This window comes from Dermacentor albipictus, chromosome 5 (assembly GCF_038994185.2).
Source record: "Dermacentor albipictus isolate Rhodes 1998 colony chromosome 5, USDA_Dalb.pri_finalv2, whole genome shotgun sequence".
NCBI lineage: Eukaryota > Metazoa > Arthropoda > Arachnida > Ixodida > Ixodidae > Dermacentor > Dermacentor albipictus.
The window spans coordinates 40,533,939-40,559,742 of record NC_091825.1 but is presented as its reverse complement, the minus strand read 5'-3'; the positions used below and the strand labels follow the sequence as shown (position 1 = coordinate 40,559,742).

Genomic DNA, 25,804 nt, shown 5'->3' with positions numbered 1-25,804 from the left:
AACAGACTGCGGTACTTTGGCTCTGCGGGTGGCCCATTACGGCAGTACCGAAAGAAATATGAAAAGTGCACCAGTGACGTCGCTCTCCCGATCCTCTCCATTGCAAGTGCAGACCAACAGTGGCGCAAACTTTCGCTAACACGGGCTTGTCCCGTACTGATTCGGCGTATATTGCAGTTTTTGATGGACTGGCGATATGTCAAGGAAACGTTTAATTTTCAAGGGTGCGTGCGAATGGTTCGTTCAATGGCATCTAAGAGCTTTGCTAGTATTGTTAGCTAAACAGTTAATGGACGTCTACAAGTGGGGTAGATTGACGTGGGAATGCCTAGGCATTTGTAAGAAGGTACTTATTGCAAGCGGGCACTGCTAGGGTAATAAGTTTGCAATTCATAAATGCATCGGGTTACGCGCGTAGGCATACAGTTGTCAATGTTCAGATTCAGTCACAAACTATAGCACCAATTAGAAATAGTGTTAATACAAGATTGAAGACACCTTATGTCGCCAATGTGTCCTGTTCCGCAAAATATTGCATAGTTGTCCGCAAATAAGTGCGTATCAGATGACGCACAAGTTGGGGACTTTTTACTATGAGAAAAAGGACAAAGTACAGTACTAAGTAAACAAACTATTTAGGAATAATACATTATTCAGATTCTCGAAAGCTTTACAAGAATCCAGAAAGATACAGTCGGCTAAATAACCACGTCCAATGCTAACGTTTTGTTTGCGCACGAGTAATATGAGCTGCGTTTCATACAAACTGGTTTTACGGGAGGCGTGTACAGTGAAGGGTTAAAAAAAAGGACCCTTGTTTCACGAAGCAAATCGGTATTTCGCGCTAGCGCACCTTTTCTCTCACTTCTGCCGTCATTGTTTATTTTACAGTGTATCTGTTTGTGGCTAGGGTTCCATGCAGTCTTGGTCTGCGCGAGCAAAACCGCGGGCCGAATCCGAGGATAGCGCAGTACCGGGCCGACTCACGGTGGAGTTGAATCAAACTTCAAACGCTTCGCCAAATTGCAAAAGTAAGTGTAATATATTGGGTCCCAACACAACCCGTATAATATATTAATCTGAGAAGAACAGATGCTACACTTCGATACATGTCGGCTAATTCTGCGTTTCACCACCCTATCTTCGTCGGCGTTCCTAGCGTTTGCACTCGCATATCTAGATTCCTTTCCCTCCACTCTCCCGTGGCTGCGTTTCTGTCGAAATGTCACACGTGTCTAGTTTCCTCCGGGTCCCCAGGACGGCGGTCCTGCCGTACACGTGACGGTATATAAGAGTGACAGTAACTGTGGTCGTACCTTTGTTCAAATGCTTTGTCCCCTCTCTTTTGTGGGCTAAACAGTTTCGCTGGCCATCCACCTTTACACAGTGGAATATGGTTCACGATTTTTTAAAAATTCATATACACTAAAGGCCCTTTTCTGGCGCTAAATGCGGGTGGGGGGGGGGGGGGGGCTCAATCAGTACCAGCCGCCTCATTCATCAACGGCCGTTACCAATTTTCGCGCAATGAGGATTCGAAAAATTTGTGTCATGTGCCGAATGTCACCTTCCTAAAATTACCGACATTCCTTAAAGATGTCCTTTACAGTCGCACAAATGTTGAATATAAGTGTGAGGAATAGTGTGCGAGGTGTTTGAGTATGTGGGCAGCTTTTTTGGCGTTCAATATCTGTTAATATACATTGCAGCTAAATTATCTAAGCGTAACGGCAATACGGCAGACAGGATGGAGAAGAGACAAATTACCCATGTATAGCTGCGTAATATTAAATTGCCGTCTTCTTTCACGCTCGTGTATAACCGTGAGAGGACAGTACCTTGACGACCAAATTCAAGTACTGCATATGTCATACCCAAAGGTGTACTTGGCCCGGTGGCCAGTAAATGTGACGTAATGGTGTGGGCAGCTTCGGCCATAATATGCTAACGCATGGTGACACAGATACAGTTTTCACAATTGTTCTGTCGTGCCTTTTGCCACAGCGTGCAAAACAAACTTGTCCATCATTATCATCATCATCATAATATTTTATGTCCACTGCAGGACGAAGGCCTCTCCCTGCGATCTCCAATTAGCCATGTCTTGTGCCAACTTGTTCCATAAAGAGCCCACGAATTTCCTAATTTCATCGCCCCACCTAGTCTTCTGCCGTCCTCGACTGCGTTTCCCTTCTCTGGTATCCATTCTGTAATCCTAATGGTCGAATGGTTGTCTCACCTGCGCATTACATCACCTCCCCAGCTCCATTTTTTTCTCTTTATGTGAATTAAAACATCGGCTATACCCGTTTGCTCTCTGATCCAAACCGCTCTCTTTGTCTCTTAACATTATGCCTAGCATTATTCGTTCCGTCGCTCTTTGCGCGGTCCTTGACTTGTTCTCAAGCTTCTTTGTCAGCCTCCAAGTCTCTGCCCTATATGTCAGCAACGGTCAAATGCACTGATTGTACTCCTTCCTTTAACTTGTTCATGTGTCTCTCTTAATACTTAAGCTCATATTTTCTTGATTTGTAGCTGCTGCGCCGGCGGATAGTATTATGGATAGTAGTAGTATTGCGGATAGTAAATTTATAGGGAAATAATTGGTTGTCATCAGGTCATTGATGTGAGGCGAAGGCACCTGCTAGTCAGCGTTGTTCTGCATGGCTAATGAAATAAGAGGATGCGAAAGCTTGTGATATCAGATTCGACAGCAGAACAACTGTGACACCACAGCTTCATTGGCGCCTTTGTCGGGCAGCGGTGCCGCGTGGAAGTTTTATGGGGCAGCGTAATGTGCAGTGAAACACTAGCCGAACAGCAACAGCACAAGGATGGACAGGCAAATTGTGTTGTGCATTCCTCGTTTACAATGTGAACAGGCATAGACGCGTCTGCGTGTGTTGGTGTGCCTCTGTAGCCTTTAGAGCACATGCAAAACCAAATGTCAAAATTACCGACCAGTGATCCGCTTCTTAAATAAAATACCGATGACGCCACCACACGAGAAAAGGACGTTTATATTGAGCCACGAGGACAATAAAATAATTAAACGAGTTCCTTCGTTTGCCAGCTTCTCGTGAAAACAGGAATAACCTAGTGTGTCACCAGAAAGTGAGCCAGGTCTGCGGGTTGGTCTGCGTGATGGCACGCACAACGTCGGCCGAGAACCCCCGCCGAAGCATAGCTGGCACCACGTTTAGCAAGATGTGCGAGTAACCATGGCCACCGTACTTCATCTGGAAAAAAATGAGGAACATCGTGATGACAAGCTTGCGTAAAAACGAATGGTCGATTTCACGGAAGCCAATATTTAGATAGCGGGACTTGTCTGCGTCATGAACATTGTTGCCCTGGAGAAGGGAAGGCCCCTTGTAGAAACGTTAACTCCAGCGACATTCCATGCTCAACCACCGTTTATCATCTCAAGCGTCTCCTAGCCTTCAGCCTTTGTTGTATTTGCAATAAAAATGTACGGGCAAGAACACGGTCGTCAACAAGACGCAATAACGGAGATAAATATGAAATTGAAAATTAGGTATTGTTACCAGAGCTCTTGAAAACCTTTGGAGCCCGCGCATTATTCGCAAGATGAAAAAATCAGCTATTGAACCATTGAAGCTCTGTATTACCACATATTGTTTTTTTTTCAATAAAGAGCATGTAAATTCTACGGTCTTTAGAGTGTGCGAGCCTCAATATAATGTAATATTATATCAAGATGCCCCGTCCGCAGGTCTTGTTTATTTCGCGAAAGACCCCTCGCTGTTGCAGTCTTCGTTACTGTGATGCAGGTGACACTTCAGTGATCTATTAAATACACAGTGGAAGAATTGACAGGTATATCAACGGTGCCACCTGTTTCCATAGCGGGCTTAGTACAACTGTGCTCGCGTTTCCTTTGTCTGCTGGCAGGAGTGCTTCATTGTTTATTAAAAGGTGAAGATATTTCTCCAGCTGTCGGTTTGGGTTCTTCTGTTATCCTTCAAGTCATTAGGTTCAGGGTTAGCAGGTGGAAAACAAACTTTTCCGCAATAGAGATTAGTAAGAGGCGATTAGAGATATGAAGGAAGAAAAGTATGGGGACCACAAACGACAGAGGCGTACTGAAACAAAGTTCCCAATATTTCAAGAATTTAATGTTGGGCCTTCTTTGTGTGCGTTTTATTTAAACATGATACGTAAGGCATTAGGCAAAATGCGAAGAGCATGGTGGTGCAGCCGACGGCCCCGTTTCAAAACGAACGCTTAAAGCACCCTTCCGTCCATCCACATCATTTTCTGCCATCTGCTTGCGATGCGAGGCCCTCAGCTCACGTATTTTGCTACGAACGCTCTTGCAACGAACCATGGTACTTTTCTAAAGCAGCACTAACGGTTGCCCATTCATTATATATTGTTGCCGGTGTTATTTGCTAAGAAAAATAAGAAACATCTCTAGGGACCCACAACTCAACTACCTCTTGGATCTTGATTTCCGGGGCAGTCATTCAGCATCTTACTTATTAGTCGGCGATTTGCAAGGTTTTTGCATTTCCGAGTCCAGATCTGCTGGAATTGCGTGTCAGATGAAATTTGCTGCACCGTCGCGTTCATTGCTCGTCAGCGTGCAGACAGTGACAGAGACGTATTGTGCGGTCGGAGCCACGCGCACGTATGTGTTTGAATGTAGAAGAAGCTTAATTTGTGAGTATGACTGAGCAGATTAGTATTTTTGGTCGTTTCTTTGGGCACTGTTATTATGAGAAACAGTTCCCGTAGTGTTACTCTAACTATAGCGTGCACCGTGCAGATATTAATATTTGTCACGTTGGTAATGGTCGCAATGGTAACATTTTTTTTACACAGTCGTGCACATACCTTTTAGCCCATCTCACAGTGTTAGCATCCATCGGACAAGATGGCAATTAGTCGGCGTAAGTAAAATAATAGAACACAGTAACTTGCTCAGACTATAATAACCTACGAGGTTACTATGCATGTTAGCCACCCACCAATTGCGCTGCCGCCTGCTAGCTGCGATCGTTCATCTTTCTTGCAAAATTTGAACAAAGCAGTTCCTATTTGATTCCTCAAGTGCCTGCATATCGAACAAAATGCGCAAATTATCATTTTACTATATACCTGGTGTAAAGCTATAGAGAAAGCATGCAGCCTCCCACTTCAGCGTGGGAAATGTTTTCCCCAGTAAAAAGAATTGACTTGCCTTCCCCACCCTGCGAAACCGGATACGAAATCGGACCCTCCGAAGCTGTTGAAAACCACAACTACAACTGTTGAGGGGGGAATGCAGTGCTTTATTGCTTTAGAGTAGCGGTAGCGGTGACAACTTACAGTAATCGCAGTAATGGCAGTAATGGTAAATTAGACAGCACGCAACCACTTGTCGTATTTCCGTTTCTTTGTCTGTTTGCTGATTCTTGTACTCAAGCTCCTCCTTTAGAGTCCTAACTATGCGTTGCCTACCCATAGCGGTGCTGCAACAGTAGTGAAATTGGTTGGTAGAGGGGTTCTGTTATATGCGAAAGCGTAGTGACGTCACCGCTCACGTCACTAGCTGCCGTCGCCGCGGCAGCTTGCGCAACAGTAATCTTTACTGCGAAACGTACGCAAAAAGCGCTACGAGCTTCGCATTCTTATTAGTGGTGCCTTATCATCAATTATGTTGCACGAGTGCTTTTTTGTGCTTGTTATTTATTGAAAGAAATGTTGTTCGTTATGTTGTATACGGGACTCGAAAGAATGCGTGCACTTTGCTTTTCGCTTTTAGAGTGCTTGAACCCTACTTCTCCTCATCCGGGGGTCGGCCTGCTACCGCACTACCCCTAGAAGTAAGAAAACTAGCGTATTCGCATTCAAGATGAACAGAATTTATTACCGTGGCCATTTGAACGCAATGTTTAGGTATTGACGGCACTTTACCGCATTTTAATACACACTCGCGGTGATCGAGCCATAGAGGTCCACGCTGTGGCACTGGAAAATGATGCCCCATATCCTGCTACACTCTTAGCGAGAGAGCCGAAAAATACGAACAAAGAAGAAACCAATTCGCGGGCGTCGTTGAGACACCTGATATTTCTTCCGCCGTGTTTGAATGCAACCTCAGGTCATAATGTTCGCCTATGCACTACGCAAAATAAATGAGGAAAAGAAATTGACGCAGCAATGCTGACACACTGTGCGCTCGATATGCTTTTGCCCCTCATTTTACGTATTGCCATGGCCGCCATTACGGCTCAGCCGTTCCATCTTGCCCAAATCACCACTCTAGTATGCCACCTCAGACATGCGAGCTAAATAACATCCTCCGAGTGAGTTTGGCATCACAAGAATGGTGGAGAGAACAAGGTAAGAATTCAAGTACGCACTTACTTTGACACTAAGTTTCTCTAAGAGTTGCCCGTTAGCGTCGTGCCACATAAAAGTGGAATACGTTGTTTTCTTGCCCGAGACTAGTTTATTGAGTCATTATGTGCACCGTGTAGGTTTAACCTTTCATCTTATGATCTCAGTAAATTAATTGGGAGATGCTTTAGGGTCTTGGTAATTCTGATATGGCGTCCTTTACTTAAAATGATAGATACATAATCGTATTCACTACATTACATATCACAAATTCAATTATAGTAGGTGCCATTTCGGCTTTTGTGTAATGAAACAAACAATATATTAGTAATCTCTAAAAGCAAGATATCATTAACAGCACATGATTCTTTCCCTGAGCAACAGAGCACGCTCTGTCCCTAGCCTATGCATACACCCTAAGTTATTATCCTTGAACCTAATATGTATTATCGAGAAAAGCACGCTATCACTTATATAATTAAATATTGAATAAATACGAAGTATGAAACCAAAACTGGAAATGCACAATCTGAAAACGATTAGTTGCTATCTTCATGCGAAGGGAGCCATTTTGAACATTCACTTAAATGTTTCAACAGTATCTTCTTCATACATAAAAAACTGGGTATCCTGATGCATATCTCTACGCTTGATATATTAGGCACCTGTGATCTCTGGCTTTGCCTCGCTTTCACAGCTGAATTGCCAAAGAGAAATGCTGGTGATTTCATCATCATCATCCTGGTTACGCCCACTGCAGGGAAAAGGCCTCTGCCATACTCCTCCAACTACTCCGGTCGCGTACTAATTTCGGCCATGTTGTCCCTGCCAACTTCTTAATCTCAGCCCTCCACCTATCTCTCTGCCGCCCCCTGCTACGCTTTCTTTCCCTTGGAATCCAGTCGGTGTCCCTTAATGACCATCGGTTATCTTCCCTGCTCATTACATGTCCTGCCAGCACCAATTTCGTTTTCTTGATTTCAACTAAGATGTCATTACTTCGCATTTGTTCCCTCACCCAATCTGCTTTTTTCTTATCCCTTAACGTTACACCCATCATTCTTCTTTCCATAGCTCGTTGCGTCATCCTCTGGTGCTGGTGATTTGTGTGAATGTAACTTTATTTGGTCTGGATAGCTGTCTTTTTGGTCGAAATAGACTCACTAACTTTATTTACGTAAGTAATTTGCTATTTACATGCATGCAACACAACAACAATACGATGCGAGCATCACCTGTAGTTAATGCATAACTTGCATGAGCTGGCATGAATGATGCCAGAGCTTTGAAAGGGTTAATAATAGGTTGTAGTGTTTTACGTGCCGAAACCACTTTCTGATTATGAGGCACGTGGTAGTGGAGGACTCCGGAAATTTCGACCACCTGGGACTCTTTACCGTGCACCTAAATCTAAGTACGCGAGTGTTTTCGCATTTCACCTCCATCGAAATGCGGCCGCCGGGGCCGGGATTCGATCCCGTGACCTCATGCTCAGCAGCCCAACACCATAGCCACTGAGCAACCACGGCGGGTTTTGAAAGGGTTCCGTAACATCGAACTTGTGTATACGGGCCAAATCAAATCGAATGTTGCACCACAGTGAGCATGCGCAGGGCAAGGTAAGATGTAACCTGTAGGTAAAATAGCTTTCTATATCTATATAATGTCCAAGGGAGTTGATGAGGTGGCCAGTGGTCATTGTACCATACAATAAACGCCCATCTCTTGGAACACGTCTAACATATTTACAGGAAATATGTTCAACATTGCAGCACTGACATGCGACATAGCATCGTGGGCGTCCTTTCTCACTATCATAAATGCTGCTCAGCTGTCGCAGCACATTGCTGAGGAGCAACAGGTAGCGGCTTGAGAAATGTTGCACAATGTCGCCAACCTTAAGAGGAAATTTTAACTCTGGCCCAACTATGAGGCGGCCTGTTCAAATGCATGTAAAACGCAAAAACGATTTTCTGAGATCACCCCTGCACTGATGTCAATGAAATGTGTTGCATTTGAGAGAGAAAGTTCAATTCTAGTGACTGCTGCAAGCGGAATTTCGATTTAGGGCTTACATTTTATTAAAACAATTTTTAAAGTGTGGATGTTCGGAAAAAAACAGACGATCGAAGTTTATAAATTATTACCACTGCATCAAGAATAGATATCGCCGTTCTGTGAACGGTATCCATTAGATCATTCAAAGCGGACAAATTTCATATGTCAATTTAAACTTTTTGCGAATTTGTGAAGTTGTGTACAAAGGTTATGAAAAGCTGCATTTCCATATGACTCAATTTTTTTTAGATTTGTGTTTAACATATGAAGTATGTCCGCCTTAGATGTTCCAACATATGCAATTTACAGAAGTGTGATATGAAGTTTTCTTGTTGAGAAACAGAGCCGAAAACTTTATAGGTTCGTATTCGGAAAAACTTAGATTGTTGCCAATTTTTATTGAATAATTGGCAATCTAAATCAAATATTTGAGCCGAACAGTCACTGGATTTTAAGTTTTTCTTTTTCAATGCAACAAACGTCGTCAAATTTGGTGCAGTGATTACCGAAAAAAATGAATTTTTTTTTTACATGAATTTAGATGGGAGCACCCGAGCTAAAGCTTCCTCTTAAAAAAAATGTTGGTTGGAAACGGCTGTTTATACCTTAGTTTTTCATGCCACTTAGTGAACCGTTGCAAAGATACGTGCCGGAAGTTTATAAGTTCCAGCAAGATATCCTTGGAATTATCACCCAAGCACTCACCAGCCGATGCCTGGTGTGAATGTCATGGCTGACCACAATTCGATCGGCGAAGCCTTCATCCACGAGGCGCTTGAGCTGCACCAGCCTCTGAGCATCGCTAGGCATGCTGAAGGACGGCGCTGGCTGGTAGTGTGACGTCTCTATGCCGAACAAGTCGTGCTCGCAGTAGCAGCCATACGACTGCGCAAATTCGACCAGCGCGTCGGTGTCCAAGATTGTCCCTGTTAAAATACGGCCTTGTTATTGTCTTGCGCAGCGCAACACATTCGTTGCGCTGGAAATGCTAGACACTGGACATTGAGCAGAATGGAACTTCGTGGCACCACATTGCGTTCTAATGAAGTTGGTTCACACAGGCAGCATTAACAGTCTTTTTTTTTAAATAATCACGCTTCTTTACAACGGGAACATATTGGAATGGCCAGACTATCTGCCTTTAAAATCTAGAAAGGTGATTGACCTATCGATCTTTTGCACAATAGTCGTACCCTTCCGTTTATCGTGGATTTTGGCAGGTTTAGCTCTAACTATCACCTACAACATGACACAGCTTATCTACTGTGGCATTATTGTAAGATTCACTTTTTGCTGCAACACTCTCCATTCGCCTTCCACAGCGACCGCTGAACTTGCAAAGAGCGGAATAAAGCGCCTTCTGTAATTTAACGAAAGCAACAAAATGAACATTTTTCTCAGAATACCTGAAGTGTAGCTGAGTCGCTATTCCATAGCGACGAATAATAGCGCAAAAATTAGACGACGAGAAAGTGTGCGTGGCCAACCAAGCGTACTATCATAACGAAATATTCGTGGTACAAATGCAAAGTCTGATTCATTACAGTATGGAGATGGCAGCCCTTGCCTCGTGCTTCAGATCGTCGTCAAGAAACCGAAAGCACAACGAAAATGAGTGCATCACAACCGTGAAATAAAATATATTCGCAACATAATTTTGCCGTACGAAAACATGAACATACCCACGGCTAACGACGACTACAGGGGTGATTCACTCAACAAGTAATTTCGACACTTCGTCAGACTCGATGTCGTGCTTCAAGAAACACCCGCGTTCACTTGCTAAAGCTGCATATGAGGAATGCGCAGTAGCTGTCTTAGAATATACCACACGCTTTATCACAGACCTAGAAGATTAACGAAAGAAGAAAGAACAAGTTGGAGCAGGACAGGTCAACCGAAAACGTCAAGAGCATTGACGCAGCTACCACGCGAAGGATTGCAGTGGAATCGCCGTGCTGATGTCACACATGAGAGGGCACTGGTAACGCTTCCAGCCTCTAGTAGAAACAGACAAGAGCTTCGGTAGTAAAAGAACGGCCTTTGAAGTGCGGGACTCAGGCTCACACGCAGTCAAAGAAGAATGGTATTGGTTCGAGTTTAAGTCCTTTATCTGGCACAAAAGAAGTATGTAACCTGTAGGTAAAATAGCTTTCTATATCTATATAATGTCCAAGGGAGTTGATGAGGTGGCCAGTGGTCATTGTATCATACAATACACGCCCATCTCTTGGAACACGTCTAACATATTTACAGGAAATATGTTCAACATTGCAGCACTGACATGCGACATAGCATCCTGGGCGAGGGGACTCCAGTACAGTCAGTCGCCAAAGTGTCCCCAGAACAAGTGCGGAGTTGCCATCTCACTCTCGGATGAGAACCCACAGTAGCATTGACTAGCGGAAGCAGGAGACACGAAAGAGCAAAATAAGAGCTTCAGGAGCTAGTACACCGTATCGAATTTTCAGATTTCTGTTCACAGTAATTTATTAAATGAGGCTAAATACTATGTGTTTTTACTTTGTTATCACATGAAACATCTTTTAGATAGGGATCGCATCCTAAGACTGTGGGTAAGGAATATATTCGCTTGCGTATGAACAACCATGCTAGATGTGCGCATTAAGTTAGCATCATTGTTATAAGTAAAAAAGAAAGCCAATACTTGATGACACATATATGGAGTACGCAGATAGTGCTGTTCTTGTATCGTGCATGATGCAAATGGAGCTAAATTCAGCTTCTCATTCAGCGTTCAAGAAAGTATAGCACTACCAGTGGGTATGTCGATCTGAGCGAGAGTGCTCATGTCACAGCTCACTTGCCATAGTCATGTGTATTTTATCAAACTCAAACCGATGCTCATGAGAAGTTGCAAGGCGTACATACCTTCATTTTTAATTCGCCCTCAGACTTCCATGGCGTTAGCGCCCCCGCGTTCGATACACAGAGTCAAGAACTAGCGTGAAGAGATTAAGGAACCATGATAGAGGGGTATCGTACTATTTTATCGGGCGGAATGGGTCAGTCCTCTTAGGGAGCGCAAGCACATGACATTGATGGAAGCGCAGGAGTTAGAACCATCCACGAGTTCAGTGGACTTCAGCGTTTCAGGGTAATCTTGAGTGCTATGGGGGGGGGGGGGGGGGGAGGGGGCTCATTTTTGTACCCTAGCCACCAAACACCTTCTGCAGAACAAGTAAGCCGCCTACAAATGGCGAGCGGACGCGAGTCCGAAAGTAAACCGTAAGACACCCTCTTGCTTTCACATGTGTTCAGAACGTTAAACTTACTATGCGTGCATAAATGTAACTTGTGAATTTGGTAATGTCATTGTTGTACTCAAGTACTCATACATTCACTTCATCATGCACTAGGCACTTCACGTTTCCCGTTGCGGCTGTGCCTTCGACACTGCCTACCGAATTTTTTTTTTACCTTCAGAAACTTCTCGTACACAAATAAAAGGAAAGCTTCTGGAATGCTTCCTCAAAAAACAGTTATGGGCTGTCCAACGGGCCCGCGACGCGGCGGAGAGGCTCGGCCTCTCTGTCCCGACGTGGGAGCGTCCGGCTGCGCGCTAGTGCGCGCCTTAAAGGACCCTAATAAAGTTTTTCATCCATCCATCCATGCGGTTACGAACTTCATAGAAACATGTGCAGCGATTGTTTCACAATATGCGCTGCGGCTTTATCGGTCGTATCATATTACGTTTATTTCACATTTGTTCTCGTGAACAGGACATCGCAAGGGCGCCGTAGTGTTTAAAGACCTGGAAGGAAACAGCGCAGTAATCTGAAGCAGATGTCGCCTTGTCGCAGTTTTCAAAGCATTGTCGTTCATACGTAGGCAATGGTGGCGGGAAGGCGGTTTCAGTCCGCATACGTTCCGCCGACAAATGACTGGAAACAATTTATTGTGGCAGCTACGTAAACTTGTTTTCTTCAGCTGATCAGTCCAAGACCAGATATACGATGGCACAAAAAAAAACACAAGTTACGCAGAAAAGCGCTGAAGTGACAAGCGCAAAGGGCCACAATATGAAAACACCAAGTCGACGTGAAATGTTTAAATAGCATTCCAGAAACCTCGCAACGCTAATTTTGTGCCATAGAAAGACTTAGTTTACGAGAAAATTGCATCTGAATGGACCGAATACCTTTTTGGAAATTCAAATCTCCCCCACCACACCGGGGAATCCGTGACGTTGCATACTCCACCACCACCTTTTGCTGTCGTCGGTGAGTAAAATGGCACGCGGCATACGGCGGTACCAAGCCAAAACAGAGCTGTGGAATCGCCACTGCAGCTGCTTTTTGGTCAACACACGCAGACCATTCGGGCATCGTTCAACACCACATGGAAGTTGAATTATCTGCTACTTGTCGGTTGTGCGCGTTTCGCGAGCCAGAAAAACCTTCGCAGCACTAGGCGATAACGAAGCACCTGAAACGCGAAAGCGTGGGTGGCGTGGAGTCGAACGAAAACGAAGCCTTTTGACAACATGCCTTGTTGTCAAATGTAATTTTAACGGGCTTTTTTTTTCTGAAAATGAAATAGAACTGGACAAGTTGCATTTTATTTCGTGTTTCAAGTTTTGTGAAGAACTTTTTTTTTGGAACGTGTGGTTGAGTACTAACACAGAACTTAACTCAGGGGTGCTGTCGTCATCATGCAATTCCTTGAATTTCCCAAGGTATCTCGAATCATGTCCTGCAGTTACCTGAATATCTCGATTAATAAGGCGCTGTTCGCGATAATACTGAGGCCTTAGACATTCTCGAGCACTAATATGTCACCTTAGCTTGACTTGATATTTGCCTTGGTGTCCTTTCAACGAAAGAGATGGACATGAAAATATTCAGAACGAAGTAAAATATAGGATTTCTTATCATAGGCACCAGAAAAAAACATTGAATGGGCATGTGCGATTAGTGCGGTTTTTACTTAACATGGTAATGCCAAAGTTCAGACGCATGGAATCCAAGCCTGCAATGTAGATACGCGAATAAAAAATTATGAAAGGTTGGGCGAGAAAAAAACATTCGTATGCAACATGTTGCTTAACGTGACGTTTGAATATTACTGATGCTTATTATGCGGGATAGCCTGGAAATTATTAGATATATGAGAACCCTGATTTATTTCTGTGCAGCAACAATAAATAGAGAAACGAGTATTAATAAGGAAACTAGTGACGTGGCCAAGGGCACGGCGCGTAAATCTTGCTTGCCTAAATTTCATACATTAGATTTGATTAGTGAAGCCTCGCACGACGCAAGAACAATGAGACACGCAGAACCACAGCATGATCATTTGGTATTAGTATATAATCATGTATGTGGTTCATTCAATACAGCGAAGCATCGAAATTCGTGGTTTGGCCACTTAGCTGGTCATTCATAGTATATTATATCATAGTATCATAGCATAGTATATAGTAACCTAACCTATACCATGCATTTTTGCACAGCCTTGTTGGAAGAACAGTCGCTTTGGAACTTTTGGTACATGCTAAGGGCCCTGCATACTAGCGTGCTATTGTCCCTGCACATTTGTTTCGCCTTGTGAAAACTGGTATTGACAAACGACAAGCGGAATTTACCGAAATACAGCCCAGGCCTTTCTTGCGAAGGTGGCCATCGCATTCTGTTTTCTCATTGGCCTAACTCACAGAAGCGCAACCACTCATAAAAGTAATGTTGAGCTTATCTACACTGTATTTAACGCTGCCAAATCTAAGGCGAACCTACACGAGAAAATGGGCTAGGCTCACTTTCCAGGTGTGACATGACAGTGTGGCGCAGCTTTCCCCCGGCCTCTGCGAAAATTCTGACGATCTCGGCTGGCGCCTTATGGTTCCGTCCAGGGTGGATGATGGCCGGGCAGCCCGTAGACTGCTGCACCGATGCGGCGGCTCGCAGCACACGCACCTCGAACTCTGCGAATAATTATTTTAGAATTCGCACGATGATCATTTTTTCAGGTCGTTTATTTTTACCCGGTTTACGGTATCTGTGCACAAAGCAAACGAGTTGAGCATGTTTTCACTGCTGCTTTCTCCGAACTGGGCGATTGAATAAACTAGTCACAGATTTGTAGACATGCGGTAAATCCTCCTTCTACTGCAGAAAACAGTGCAATATTGAGCTGTAAAATGCAGTATAATAAGTTACAAAGGGAACATAAGGTTTCAGGAAAGTGAAAATATGAAATGAACAACAATGATCAACGGAGAGCTGAAGAGATGACAAAATCCCTTGGTCTGCCTCACATTATCTCTGGTAGTGGAATAAGGTTTCTAAAATCTAAGCTACTTTCTCCCCAAAACACCAAACTATCTGAATGCTCAAAAAAACAATGCCATTCAACTTGAAAATTGTTTCACAGAAAGGAAAATATCTCGTTATTGTGAGGTAGACACTCGATATACTTGACTTCTCACTGTACATTAGTAAAATGACTTTGTATATGCCATGCCACATACAAAATCGTAGTTTACGCTAGCAAACACGGCGAAGATGTCAAAAATAAGCTGAGCCCCAAAAAAGCTTTTATTGAGAGCACGCATGTTGGGAAGATGCGCTGATGTTCATTCAATGGCTGTTTTGTCCCGTCGATGTTGAGCTCGTTGAATAGGTGTCATTTTGCGACAAGTGTTGTTAACGATGGAGTAATGCGAGATTCCGCATGTACTCTACCCGCACTTTCTGCTGGCCCAAATCAAGACGATAGCTCTCAGACAGGAACGGGAAATAATGGACCCACGTATATCTTTTGATACCCTTTGCGCCGATACTTGCTCGGCGTCCATGCGAGCTTTCGCAAAGTGTTTGCTGCGAGCACTAGTTCTATATATTTCACTGGTCTCATCGCATATCAATAATTTGGTCTGTTCAATTATTTTGAAATTATACAGGAATAGGATGCACCCACATGACAGAGGCTACCCCGCCGCATCATACTGTATTACTATGAGGAATACGAACCCGTTCTCACCGTGCAGAGGCCAGGTGCAGCCGAGCTCGCCGAGCACACCGCACCGGGAGTCGGTGCCATCTGCACCCTCGGTGATGTCGGCGATGAACTCCCGCTCAAGATCTTCCACGCTTTTTGACAACACGGAGCTGCCGTAGTTGGCCGATACGTAGTAGCCTGCAAACATGTAATTTGTTATGGTGCACAGATAAATCCTGCAAATAACTGTCGAACGCCGCGTTGGTGACGTCGAATATTTAGGGGCTACGACTAAAGAATAGCAGAGATTTGAAGTTGCTGTAGTAACACACGAGTGATATTAGGTGATACTTATGGTTGAGGTGCTCGCCGTGGCAAGACCAGGCATGTAGAATGCTGTTCGTGCCATATTTTTATTAGTCTAGCTGAGGGATAAGCAACCCCTCTCCCCCTACACAAAGTACAATAAACCTTCAATTGCATTAAAGTAACATGAACTATTACTTTATAGGAGGAAGTACTCAGAACGCGGGGCTAATAGCACGAACACCAACGCCAACAAAATATTTTGTCGAGAAACACATTACTATGGGCAACTTTTCCCTACGTAACGGCCAACAAGTTTTCACCATTTACCATTCATGTACGCATCATCAGTACAGAACAGCCCTTTCGGGCTGACCTAAGTGTATGCGGACCGGGGTTTGGGGACAGAAGTAAAAAGTAGTCGTTGAATTAAGAAACACAAAACAAGAACAAACAGCAAGAAAGCAAAACAGTCAGTTGTGACATGGCTAATCAAAAGTAATATCACAATATCTTGCAATGTTGTCCCTTTCGTGACAACGCCTGACTAAGCAACCTTGCTCCATTATTATAAGCTCCGTAGATCGGATTCCCTTCTCACGGTGCGGTTCTATTACAAACTGACATACGAAATTAGAAAGTACGGTGATGTCTGTGGGTCATATGAATTACAGCAAAAGCACCAGGCACTTGTACTTAAGGTCAAGACTAAATTACTTGAAGACTCATTGCTGCTACAGTGCCTCTGGTCTTTCCGCGACAATGCCTAATGAGTGAATACAATACCAGTGCGGATGAACAAGTCAACCAAATGACAAAAAAATGCAACAACGGGATTTCAATGACAGTCAAGGCATCGTAATACCATGTGACATGCTGTAGCAAACCGACTATACACTACTGATCGATAGGAGGAATATGGACTTCGTTTATCGAAAAACGAATTACCCACGCGTGCCAAACAGCAGCTTCGCAACCCCTCAAGTACTTGATGTGAGACTGCGCCAGGTGCGCAGCCTTTCGACAGAAGCACCGGGGCACTTGACCAGCTTCAAGGAACGCATTCGCGTCTCTGCGGAGTCTGACAACGTCCGAAAAGCGCTGTTCGCCTTTGCCGAGGAATGGGACATCCACCCCCGGGAAAGGAATACCCTGGGGACATGTCGTCTTCCAGTCTCATAACCATTAATACAAAGGTGAGCCTTTCATATTTTAATAAAAGTTTCTCATCATCATCCATACGGCCCTTCGTTGTCGCTCATGATAATAATATAATGGATGGAGCCAAAGTACCTTATTTCCACAAACGCCTTGCAAAAGCTTCCCAAATAGAAAAGAACAATTGTGATATTGAGTGTGTGCAACTAGAAATTATTAAGAAATAATAAAATTGATTACCTACACATAGGTGGAGTCTCTTAAAAGCACGTATCAACTACAGCGCAAGCAGGTAATGGGCTCGTCACAGGGAATAACACCAATGTAGACTCGTTAGCAAAAGTAATCAGACCAGGGATTGCGCGGTAGAACTTATTTTCTCCTCTGTCTGTGAATGCAACTTGACATTAAAGGCTGCAGTACAAGCTTGGCGTTACGAAGTTTCTAGTGCTAACGTTAGTTTCCGTTTATGTGTGTTAATTATGAATATATTCTGTTTTTTTCGGCGACCCTGTGGTCCATTTACTTTTTCGCTCACGGGTGTATGTCTCGTAAACATGCCATATGTTCAGCGAAAGCGCATGCACACATTTTCTCGGAGCAGCTATTGCTCCGCAGTGTTGGCAACATCGCAGGTTTACCGCTTGAGCTTGACAAACGCGCTGAATGCTCACGAACAAGTAGCAGCGTGAAAATTTGGGTAATTGCCCTTGAACGTACAACTGCTATGCGCAAGAAAACGCCTCCAGAAACCCACTGTTAAATCTGGAAACATAAATATGCAGCAGAATCTATCTCATGATGAACATTCGTGCTAATGCAAATAAGCACATAGATAATGAAGCGATAATGAAGGTATTGCCGTCGCTAAACAAGTCATGTGAGGTATTGACTGCAATCACTTTCTTCGTTAGCGCATCACTCTGCACACGCAGCGCCATCTAGTCGCACGCCCAGAAAGGCTGCACGTGGCCTCTGAGATGAGTGCGGCACCGGTGCATGCGTCCACATAATTATTCATTCGTTGCACGCCGCCATCATGGCGCATTGCGCTAAAGCGTCGGAGTGATTTTATTCTAAAGCCTGTCTGAAACAGGCTTGATTATGTTCGGCCACTGGTAAATTCTAAATACTTTTAGCGTAATAGGAATAAAATACAGAACGCGGACCAAAATAAGGTTGTCAAAAAAAATTTTTTTAACGCTTCGTTTTCCGCACGGAGCCATGTACACTGACCTGAGAGGAAAGAACCTTCAGCTTAAATCTGCGTCAATAATCACTTCTGGCATCTTGCATATGTTGGCAGGAGATTGCCATCATTTCGATTAAGTGTGTGTGCGGTTGTTTGGATAGTCAGGAATTCGAGCTACTGTCGCTCTGTCGAGTTCTTGGGCGATGGCTTAAGCTTGGCTGTTCAGGCAATGCCCTTCCAGTGCACTCGCTGATTTGCTTCTGCATACATGCAGTCCAAATAAATCCCTCCTAACATTCCTGCTGTAGAATGCTCTCCGAATGAGGCTTTACAAGTTACAGATCATATCGGTAAATTTAGAATATACCTGGTCAGTGGCCTTTTAAATTTCGCATAAAAAGAAGACACTGTGCAATCATTTCAGCAAATTGCAGAAGGAATGTTTTGCATCTAAAGCGGTTTTGTAAAAATGCTTTCAAGAGAACGAGCACGCTTGGACATCATTTTTCGCACCCCCGCTGTGTGACAAATGTTCTGCAATATTTCCAGCACCACTTACGCCTTGCGAAACATGGCCTCACAAATAGCTAAGCTCAGGCAACTTTTGAGCCCGATATATTTGTCACCCTTTCTGCAGCGGTTATTTGATATGAGAAAGAGTACAAGCACGCTATATCAGACCACCCGTAAACTAATTATGAAAGCTTTGAAAACTTGGTGTTCTTGTTCTTATTGCCACCTATGAATGATTTGTATGACTCAGATTCATTATCTTAGAGAAACAACTGTTATCCTATAAGAAATTCGCACTATCGTGGGCAATATGGCAATACCGACATGATGAGCGGCATCGGAGCCAGCGATGCAAGGTGAAGCACGGCCGAACACTCTTTGGCGCAGGTGGCCAAGACTTGGGCGCGTTAGTGTGCGCTGTCGGGCCACGCCCTTCCCACAGCATTTACGGTGCAGGGCGTATTATTGTTTTTTCTTTTCTTTTTCTTGCCAGTGCTATGTACACTTATAAACCCGATTTTGCGTTAAGTACACTAGAATACCTACATGCACTTTCGCACTCTAGGTTGTTGCATATTCATTAATGGAAAAACACTACAGTGAACAGGCGGAATTTCAGCACAGAGCTCTCAGCTCAGTGCTAATTTCTTTATGATTCGCTCACCAGTGCCAGCGATTATGTGAAGGCCCGTTTCCCGCGCTACACGGCGCATAAGTGGTAGGTTGCGTCCCATGCCGCGGCACGTATTTTCTACCAAGGCGCCTCCACCATTGGATCGCAGGAAGTGCATCTCTGCGAGAACTGCCTCGTCTACGTCGGCACCGTGGAAACGTAGGTTCTCCGGGTGATTGTACCTGGGAATAAGACACGACGTTTCGATTCGTGGTTAAGAGGGACACATAATCTGTTTGTCTGGTACTCAGGTTGCCAGCACGGTGACCATTCAGCAAATTTGAGGCCGTATTGGGCCACAAAGAAAACATGCAAGCCAGTGATTCCGCAACCTACCGTTTAGATGCCGCACTTTCTTATCTAGGTATACCAATTCATGTTTCTGCAATGTGCCAAGCCCCTCACCTTTCTTTTGACACCTTTGTTCAAGGAGTTTTTGGCGTGTTTTCACTAATTTACTACTCGGCTATTCATCTCCTAATTTGTGGATACGCAGTTAAGCGATGCGCACCCAGTTTAAGAAAAAGTAATACAGAAATATTTAAGTAACATGAGTTCTTATGTTGACGAATTCAAACAACCCGAAATCCCAAAAATAAATATGTCTAAGATAGTGACAGATACTAGTGATCCTGCGAAAGTATTCATGACATGCGTGCTTACTTCTGCGGTCTAAATACCGTTTTCACCCACCGTAGTTGCTTAGTAGCTATGGTGTTGGGCTGCTAAGCATGAGGTCACGGGACCGAATCCCGGCCACGGCTGCCCGTTTCCGATGGGCGCGCAATGCTAGAGCACTCATTTACTTTGATTTAAGTGCAGGGTAAAGAAAAGCAGGTGATCAAAATTTCTCGAGCGTTCCCACTACGGCGTGCCTCAGAAATTAGATCATGGCACTGGCGCGTAAAACCCCGCAATGTTTTTTTTTTTTTACAGTAGTTGTGGACATTCACACATTCATAGCCAGGGGATGAAGTTGACAGAAGGGATCACCATGCAAAAGCCTGGAAAGAACAACCAAATAAATGTACAGGTGCCCCGTTCAGGCTTGATCAAAGTTATCTAGATTTATTACTTTTGCTTTCTTCTTAATTCTCCAAAAAATACAAATGCGCGTACTTCCGTGCCTCAGGTGAGCATACTTCAAAAAGTTAACTATCTACATTCGCCTTTATTGAGGGCATTCTATCTGCACAGAAAGCTTCTTACGGTAAACATAACAATTTTTTCAACGTAATTATTATGATATTTTCATCAGCCTTTTGACACCAGTAGACCCCAGTGCCATTTTTTCTTATCCTCCCGTATGAACTTGTCGATGTAAAGCGCTTTACATTATTTCACCTGTGATCGAAACAAATCATGGCACATCTTGACATCATTCGGAAAAGCTACTCATTGTAGCCATTGGACTGTGCATCCTGTAGGCCACCTCTTGCACGAAACCCTAAAACATGCGTAATTATACGGGTGTTCTAAATAATCTCGTTTCCGTGTGTAACGTAATTTAGAAACGAAACATTTGCGTCAAGGCACAGTTATTACTGACAATGATTCTAGATTGGTATTTATTCTTTCAAAAAGGCATTGAATTTAGTAATGACTCAAGCCGACACCAACTACAGCATGGTCGAGGCTTTAGTCGGGAAGGACTACACCTTTCCGTGTCTTTATGATCACATGTAGAGAATACGTGCAAAATGTTTTGATTGCAGAGCCTACAACACCTACAAAAGAAGCAATGGTGCTGGGGTGCAACACTGCGGTGCATTGAAATTGTGCGAATTAGAATTTGGTTGATAACTGCACAACTAATTAGCGTTCAATTTTACATTCACTGTGGTGCTGCGGGTGTTGAGGGTCATCACGATGCCGAAGGCACAAAATTAAAATGCACTGCAGTCCACAATGATTAAAACTCCTCTCCCGTAAAATAGACAAAGACGTTGAGAGGGCTGGAAAGATTCTATAATAAGAAATTGCGCATATGGAAACTGTACAATCGCCAGCTAGGCCTAACTTTCAAGAGCGCTCGGTAAACTACCCAAGTTTCGTCCTCCACCTTCAATTTGAGTCTTGTGTTCTGTGCACTAATATGAACTCAGGCAGGGAGGGCTAGGCGACATGGTAATAATAATCAACTTTAGTTATCTGCAGTCTACCAAGCGAAGTTCAGAGGAAATTTCACAGACACTAACCCTTAGGCAATGAGCCAAGTAATAAAGGATGCTCTCAGCGAATGTGCCACTTTCATCTAGCAGCACCGGGGTGAGTACAGTAAAATCGGCATAAACTGCGCGAATTCTACGGTACTACTAAAGCCTGCCTGCTAAATGCGAAAATATCCTTCACTAATGCGCGTCGTATGGGTGAGTGGATGCTGTAAAGCCTGTTGTCTTTGTTTGGGATAAGTGTTTCAGCACAGAGAAAGATTTTTTTTATTTAAAATTTTTACTTCGCTAACTGGGAGGTGGCCGGGAACGCTGGGGCTCTGGCGACCGCGGTGTGCTGGGTTTTTTGTATTGAGTTGGTTAACATAGTCTCCATGTCCATCTCAGCTAGTGTGTTTAATGGCGTAGGTGGTGTTTACGCGTGCCCACATGATTTGCTATGAGCTGCAAGGATATTGCACCATTGAAAGCACTTCGTTGTCCCCGCCGTGGGGTTTACTGCTCACTGCTCCTTCTGGGAACCTGAGTGGCTGCCCTACCTGGGCGCCACCACTGCCACTCGGCAAACCTGCTTTTACTTTTGTATAAATGCAGTCAACTCTCCCTTCTCAACCTGTCAAAAAGTGCATTCCTTGCCTCCGCTAAACCGAGCTCTGATCAACTTCGTCCAAGCTTTTGTGGACTCCTAACGCTAGAAGCTTGGTCGGCAAGGTACCTGGTAAAAGGCCGAGGCTTTGCTTGTTTTTTGTTAGCCGGAGGGTCTGTACAGTACGCTTTCCAAGTGCTTTATGGTTGTAGTAATTCGATAGTTATTTTGGATGCATGACTCCTGTACTTTGATGGTCCGAATCTCCCGAGTTAGAGTGCCTCGTGGGGTTATGCAGAAGCAGAGATGGGATATTACGTGGTTAGGCGGAAGCTCCGACTTAGCCGGTCACCATGGAAGTCCTTTGCGATCGATGTTTGCTTAGGTAACGCCCACTGCTGTTTTAGGGTATCTCCAATTTAACATCATTCCTCTTATTCACCCAAAGCACAATATCATCAGCATAGAAGCTATGACGGAGGTTCCGTAATTTACTGAGCTCTGAAGGTAGTCATCTCCTGGCTACTTTAAAAAGGAGAAGTGAGAGCACTGACCCTTGTGGCATGCGCGCGCGCCTAATGTGGGTAGTCAAGATTTAACAATTCCTGCATGTAATTCTACAGTCCTGTCTATCCAGAAGTTCTGAATGTACTTGTATGTTAGTTGTCTAATCCCGATAGACTGGCGGTTCTGTAGCATATCCTCACGACCTAACTTATTGAAGGCCTTGGCAAGGTCCAGGTCCACTATTGTCCCTCTGCCACGCTGTCCTGTGTAGATAACTCTTTGCGGAAACAATACATGGTTGGTGGAAAGAGTTCTTGTATATCCATGTAATTATTAAGGCAGTTCAGTATAAGATCCTGCATAAGCTTCCCTGTGCAGGATGTGAATGAAATGGGAAAGAGATAGCACGGGTTTCATTTCTTTACAGGTTTAGGTATGAGTACAATCTCTGCTCGCTCGATCGGAGTGGCAGTGTCAGCAACGGTTCATATAGTTTGTAAGCTGGGTGACCAATTGGTTTTCCAAATTGTTTAAGGCGCGGTTGGTGATGATATCAGGGCCCAGAGCGGATGTAGTCCGCAGATGTGTCAGGGCTGCTCGGAATTCCGCCTGGGGTATGGGGTGGTCGAGTTCGACATTCTTCGAGCACACAAGGGCGGTTGATTATGTCAGCGATTTGACATATGTATATGAGTTGGGGCTCAAACATAGGGATGGACGTTTCCAGCTGTGTGCATGTAGGAGTCGGGTTATATTTTACTGCTGTTCTACCTTGGTTTCATCTGGGTCGAGGAGGTGGCCAAGAAGCAGCCAGGGCCAGGACAATCAGAGAAGGTCGTGCGTGTCATCACACTCATGGTGCCATTGTTCGATCGGCGAGTGTGTGTTTATATTGGACAATTTCCTTCTCCAGATCATTAATTTGAGACCGTAGCTGTCGGGTGGTCTTCAGTTGCAGCCAGTGTTCTTGGAGACTATTGCGACCTTGTCGTAGCTGTAGGAGGTGGCTGTCAATCACCTTTAGCTCTGCATCATCTGGTATCTCCTTGGAGGAGTGTTGTATTTGGGAGCGCAATTCTGCAACCCATTGGCCTTGGCCACCTATATCTGAGGTTCATCTTGCGTCAGATGAAATTTTCGGAAAGTCTCGCATTCCACAATTTCAAGCGGCATAGCTTTCTCAGGGATATGGCACGCTGTCACCTGAATGAGTAGAATGCAGTGATCATTGTCCAAGTTTTCTTATGTGTTGTCCTAGGTGGTTAGGCTGATCGTGCGCATGAGAGTACGTCGAGCACATTTCGTTGGACACTCTCGCCAATGCTGCAGAATAAAGCAGAGCCAAAGGCACCCTCGCATACCCTGACAACATGGTATTAAGTGGAAATGTGCCTCAGTGACCTACATTTGTTAATTATGAAGATGACTAAATGAAATTCTCGAAGAAGGTGTAGTATGGCTTGTTTTTGAATGCTTTCTTGCATTTTAATACATTATTTGGCTATTTTTCTACGACCTCTGAATGTGGGAGAAGTATTCTTCTTCTCGTAACACTTAGGCTTAAACCATGCACAAGAGAATGGTTAAAATAGCAAATATTAGTCCCTATGAAATCTTCTTGCAAATAGGCTCAAAGATAATTTTTCACCATCTTTATATTCGAGAAAGCATATTTCATTCCCGAATTTTATCATTGAGAACAACGATCACTGATTTCATAAAAAGCGCTGGGTCACAAATGATAAAACTTACAATAAAACATATATATTTGTATTCTACGCATCCTTGTGCATGTGCAAGCAAAACTCCGGTGAAACTGTCAAAATAGGTAAAATTGTTCTGTTGCAGAAGCTGTAGAAACGGCCTCATACTGAAAAATGAAAAACAACTATCCAATTTCAAAACACGATTTTGACAATTGGAAATGGTCAATTTGCATGACGTTTGGTCACGATTACACAAGTTTTTGCAGGAAACATTCAACATTTCTCTACCGGTAAGGTGGTACTCTCGTAAAAAAATACAGCTTATTTAGCCACTAGAAATTGCGGTGCTACGCGCCTATAACCTGCCCTATATATCTCATCTAAGGCATATAAAGGCGCAAATAGTGTCATCTTGGCGCCATTAGACTAAGGTAATAACTAACGATGTGCATCTTGGGATAAATTATGATTGACTAGAGTTTTCTAAGGACCAAAATGCCCCTGTTTTCTGAAGAGTGTTTTTTCGGTAAAACAAGATGACATATGTTGCAGAGAGCAAAATGCTTATCTGATATCTATTGTGACTAAAACCATGGAAAAAGTTGTAAAATCATTGACAAACATGCACAATCCAAAGGTTTTAGGCATTCACGATGAGCGTTTCTTCACAAAGTATTAGTTCGTGTAGTGAAAAGGAACGCTCTCAACACACGTCAATGTTAGCAGCACGTACCGTACTTGTACTTGTTGAAATGAATAAAATTGCCACCCACCCAACACGTAGCAGAAAGCTACGAAGCCCCTACCACCCTGCGGTTCTTCCTCAAAACAACTTTGCCAGACATTTACTTGAGAACATTCAGTGCACAAATTTAATCTTAAATCGAAGAATGTCTACCAGTCAGAACACGTGACAGATGTTTCAGTACCGAAATCCATCCCCGGTTTAATTTTCCGAGACTGATTGAAATTTCACAACTCTATCAGCAAGAGGTCCTTTGGAGATCGTAGCGAACCTTTTTTCTCGATGTTCCAAATAAGCCCCACACGGTCAGTTAAATTAAATCAGGTAAAAAAGACATTGTGCCTAAAATTTTGGTCTGTAATCTTTACACTGTGGCCTTCCTTCTCGTGGCCTATTTTTGATGCACTGTGACAATATCTGTTTTCCAGAAACATTTGGTACCTTGTCTGGTTGGTCTGATCCCACAGACCAAATAAGCTGCCACGATTTAAGGCCGCCTACTTCCTGCAAAACTTCATCTAAGATTTTGTGGTCTTTGTTGTGCACTCGTGAAATTTGGAAAATGAGCTGGGTACGGCTCAGTCAGGCCTCGCGCTCGCTTTTATTTGGCAAAACGTGCGTTTCTGAAATTCACAAGCCGAGCATAAATAGAAAATCTAAGGCCCTTACAGCAACCATGTCTTCCATATAATCATTTTTTGCACTCCTCTTGATGGAGACGTGCCTTCATATCAATACAGAGGAAGATAAACCTCTGAGGTGTAATTTGCATCCAAAGATTAATAGTTTTTTATAACGGTGAATACAATTTTCTGACACGCATTTGTCTTTAAGCATTTTGATTACCAGCAAAGGTGGCATGCCGTTGTTTTTGTTCACCA

The 25,804-nt window shown here is 43.8% G+C and overlaps 1 protein-coding gene and 1 pseudogene across 1 annotated transcript in view; both read right to left on the bottom strand.

Annotated features, from left to right (window-relative positions):
* Window positions 1-940: 940 nt before the first annotated feature.
* On the bottom strand, window positions 941-1,113 carry LOC135896877 (U2 spliceosomal RNA; annotated as a pseudogene).
* A 1,889-nt stretch (window positions 1,114-3,002) lies between these two features.
* The window catches only part of LOC135896868 (N-acetyltaurine hydrolase), a 52,844-nt gene continuing 30,042 nt past the window's right edge, over window positions 3,003-25,804 (bottom strand). The window contains exons 3-7 of the mRNA XM_065425371.1: window positions 19,200-19,390; window positions 15,409-15,564; window positions 14,186-14,350; window positions 9,112-9,332; window positions 3,003-3,239 (exon numbers count right to left, since the gene is read on the bottom strand). Coding sequence (XP_065281443.1) covers window positions 3,105-3,239; window positions 9,112-9,332; window positions 14,186-14,350; window positions 15,409-15,564; window positions 19,200-19,390 — 868 coding nt within the window. The 3' untranslated portion in view covers window positions 3,003-3,104. The remainder of the gene's footprint in view (window positions 3,240-9,111; window positions 9,333-14,185; window positions 14,351-15,408; window positions 15,565-19,199; window positions 19,391-25,804) is intronic.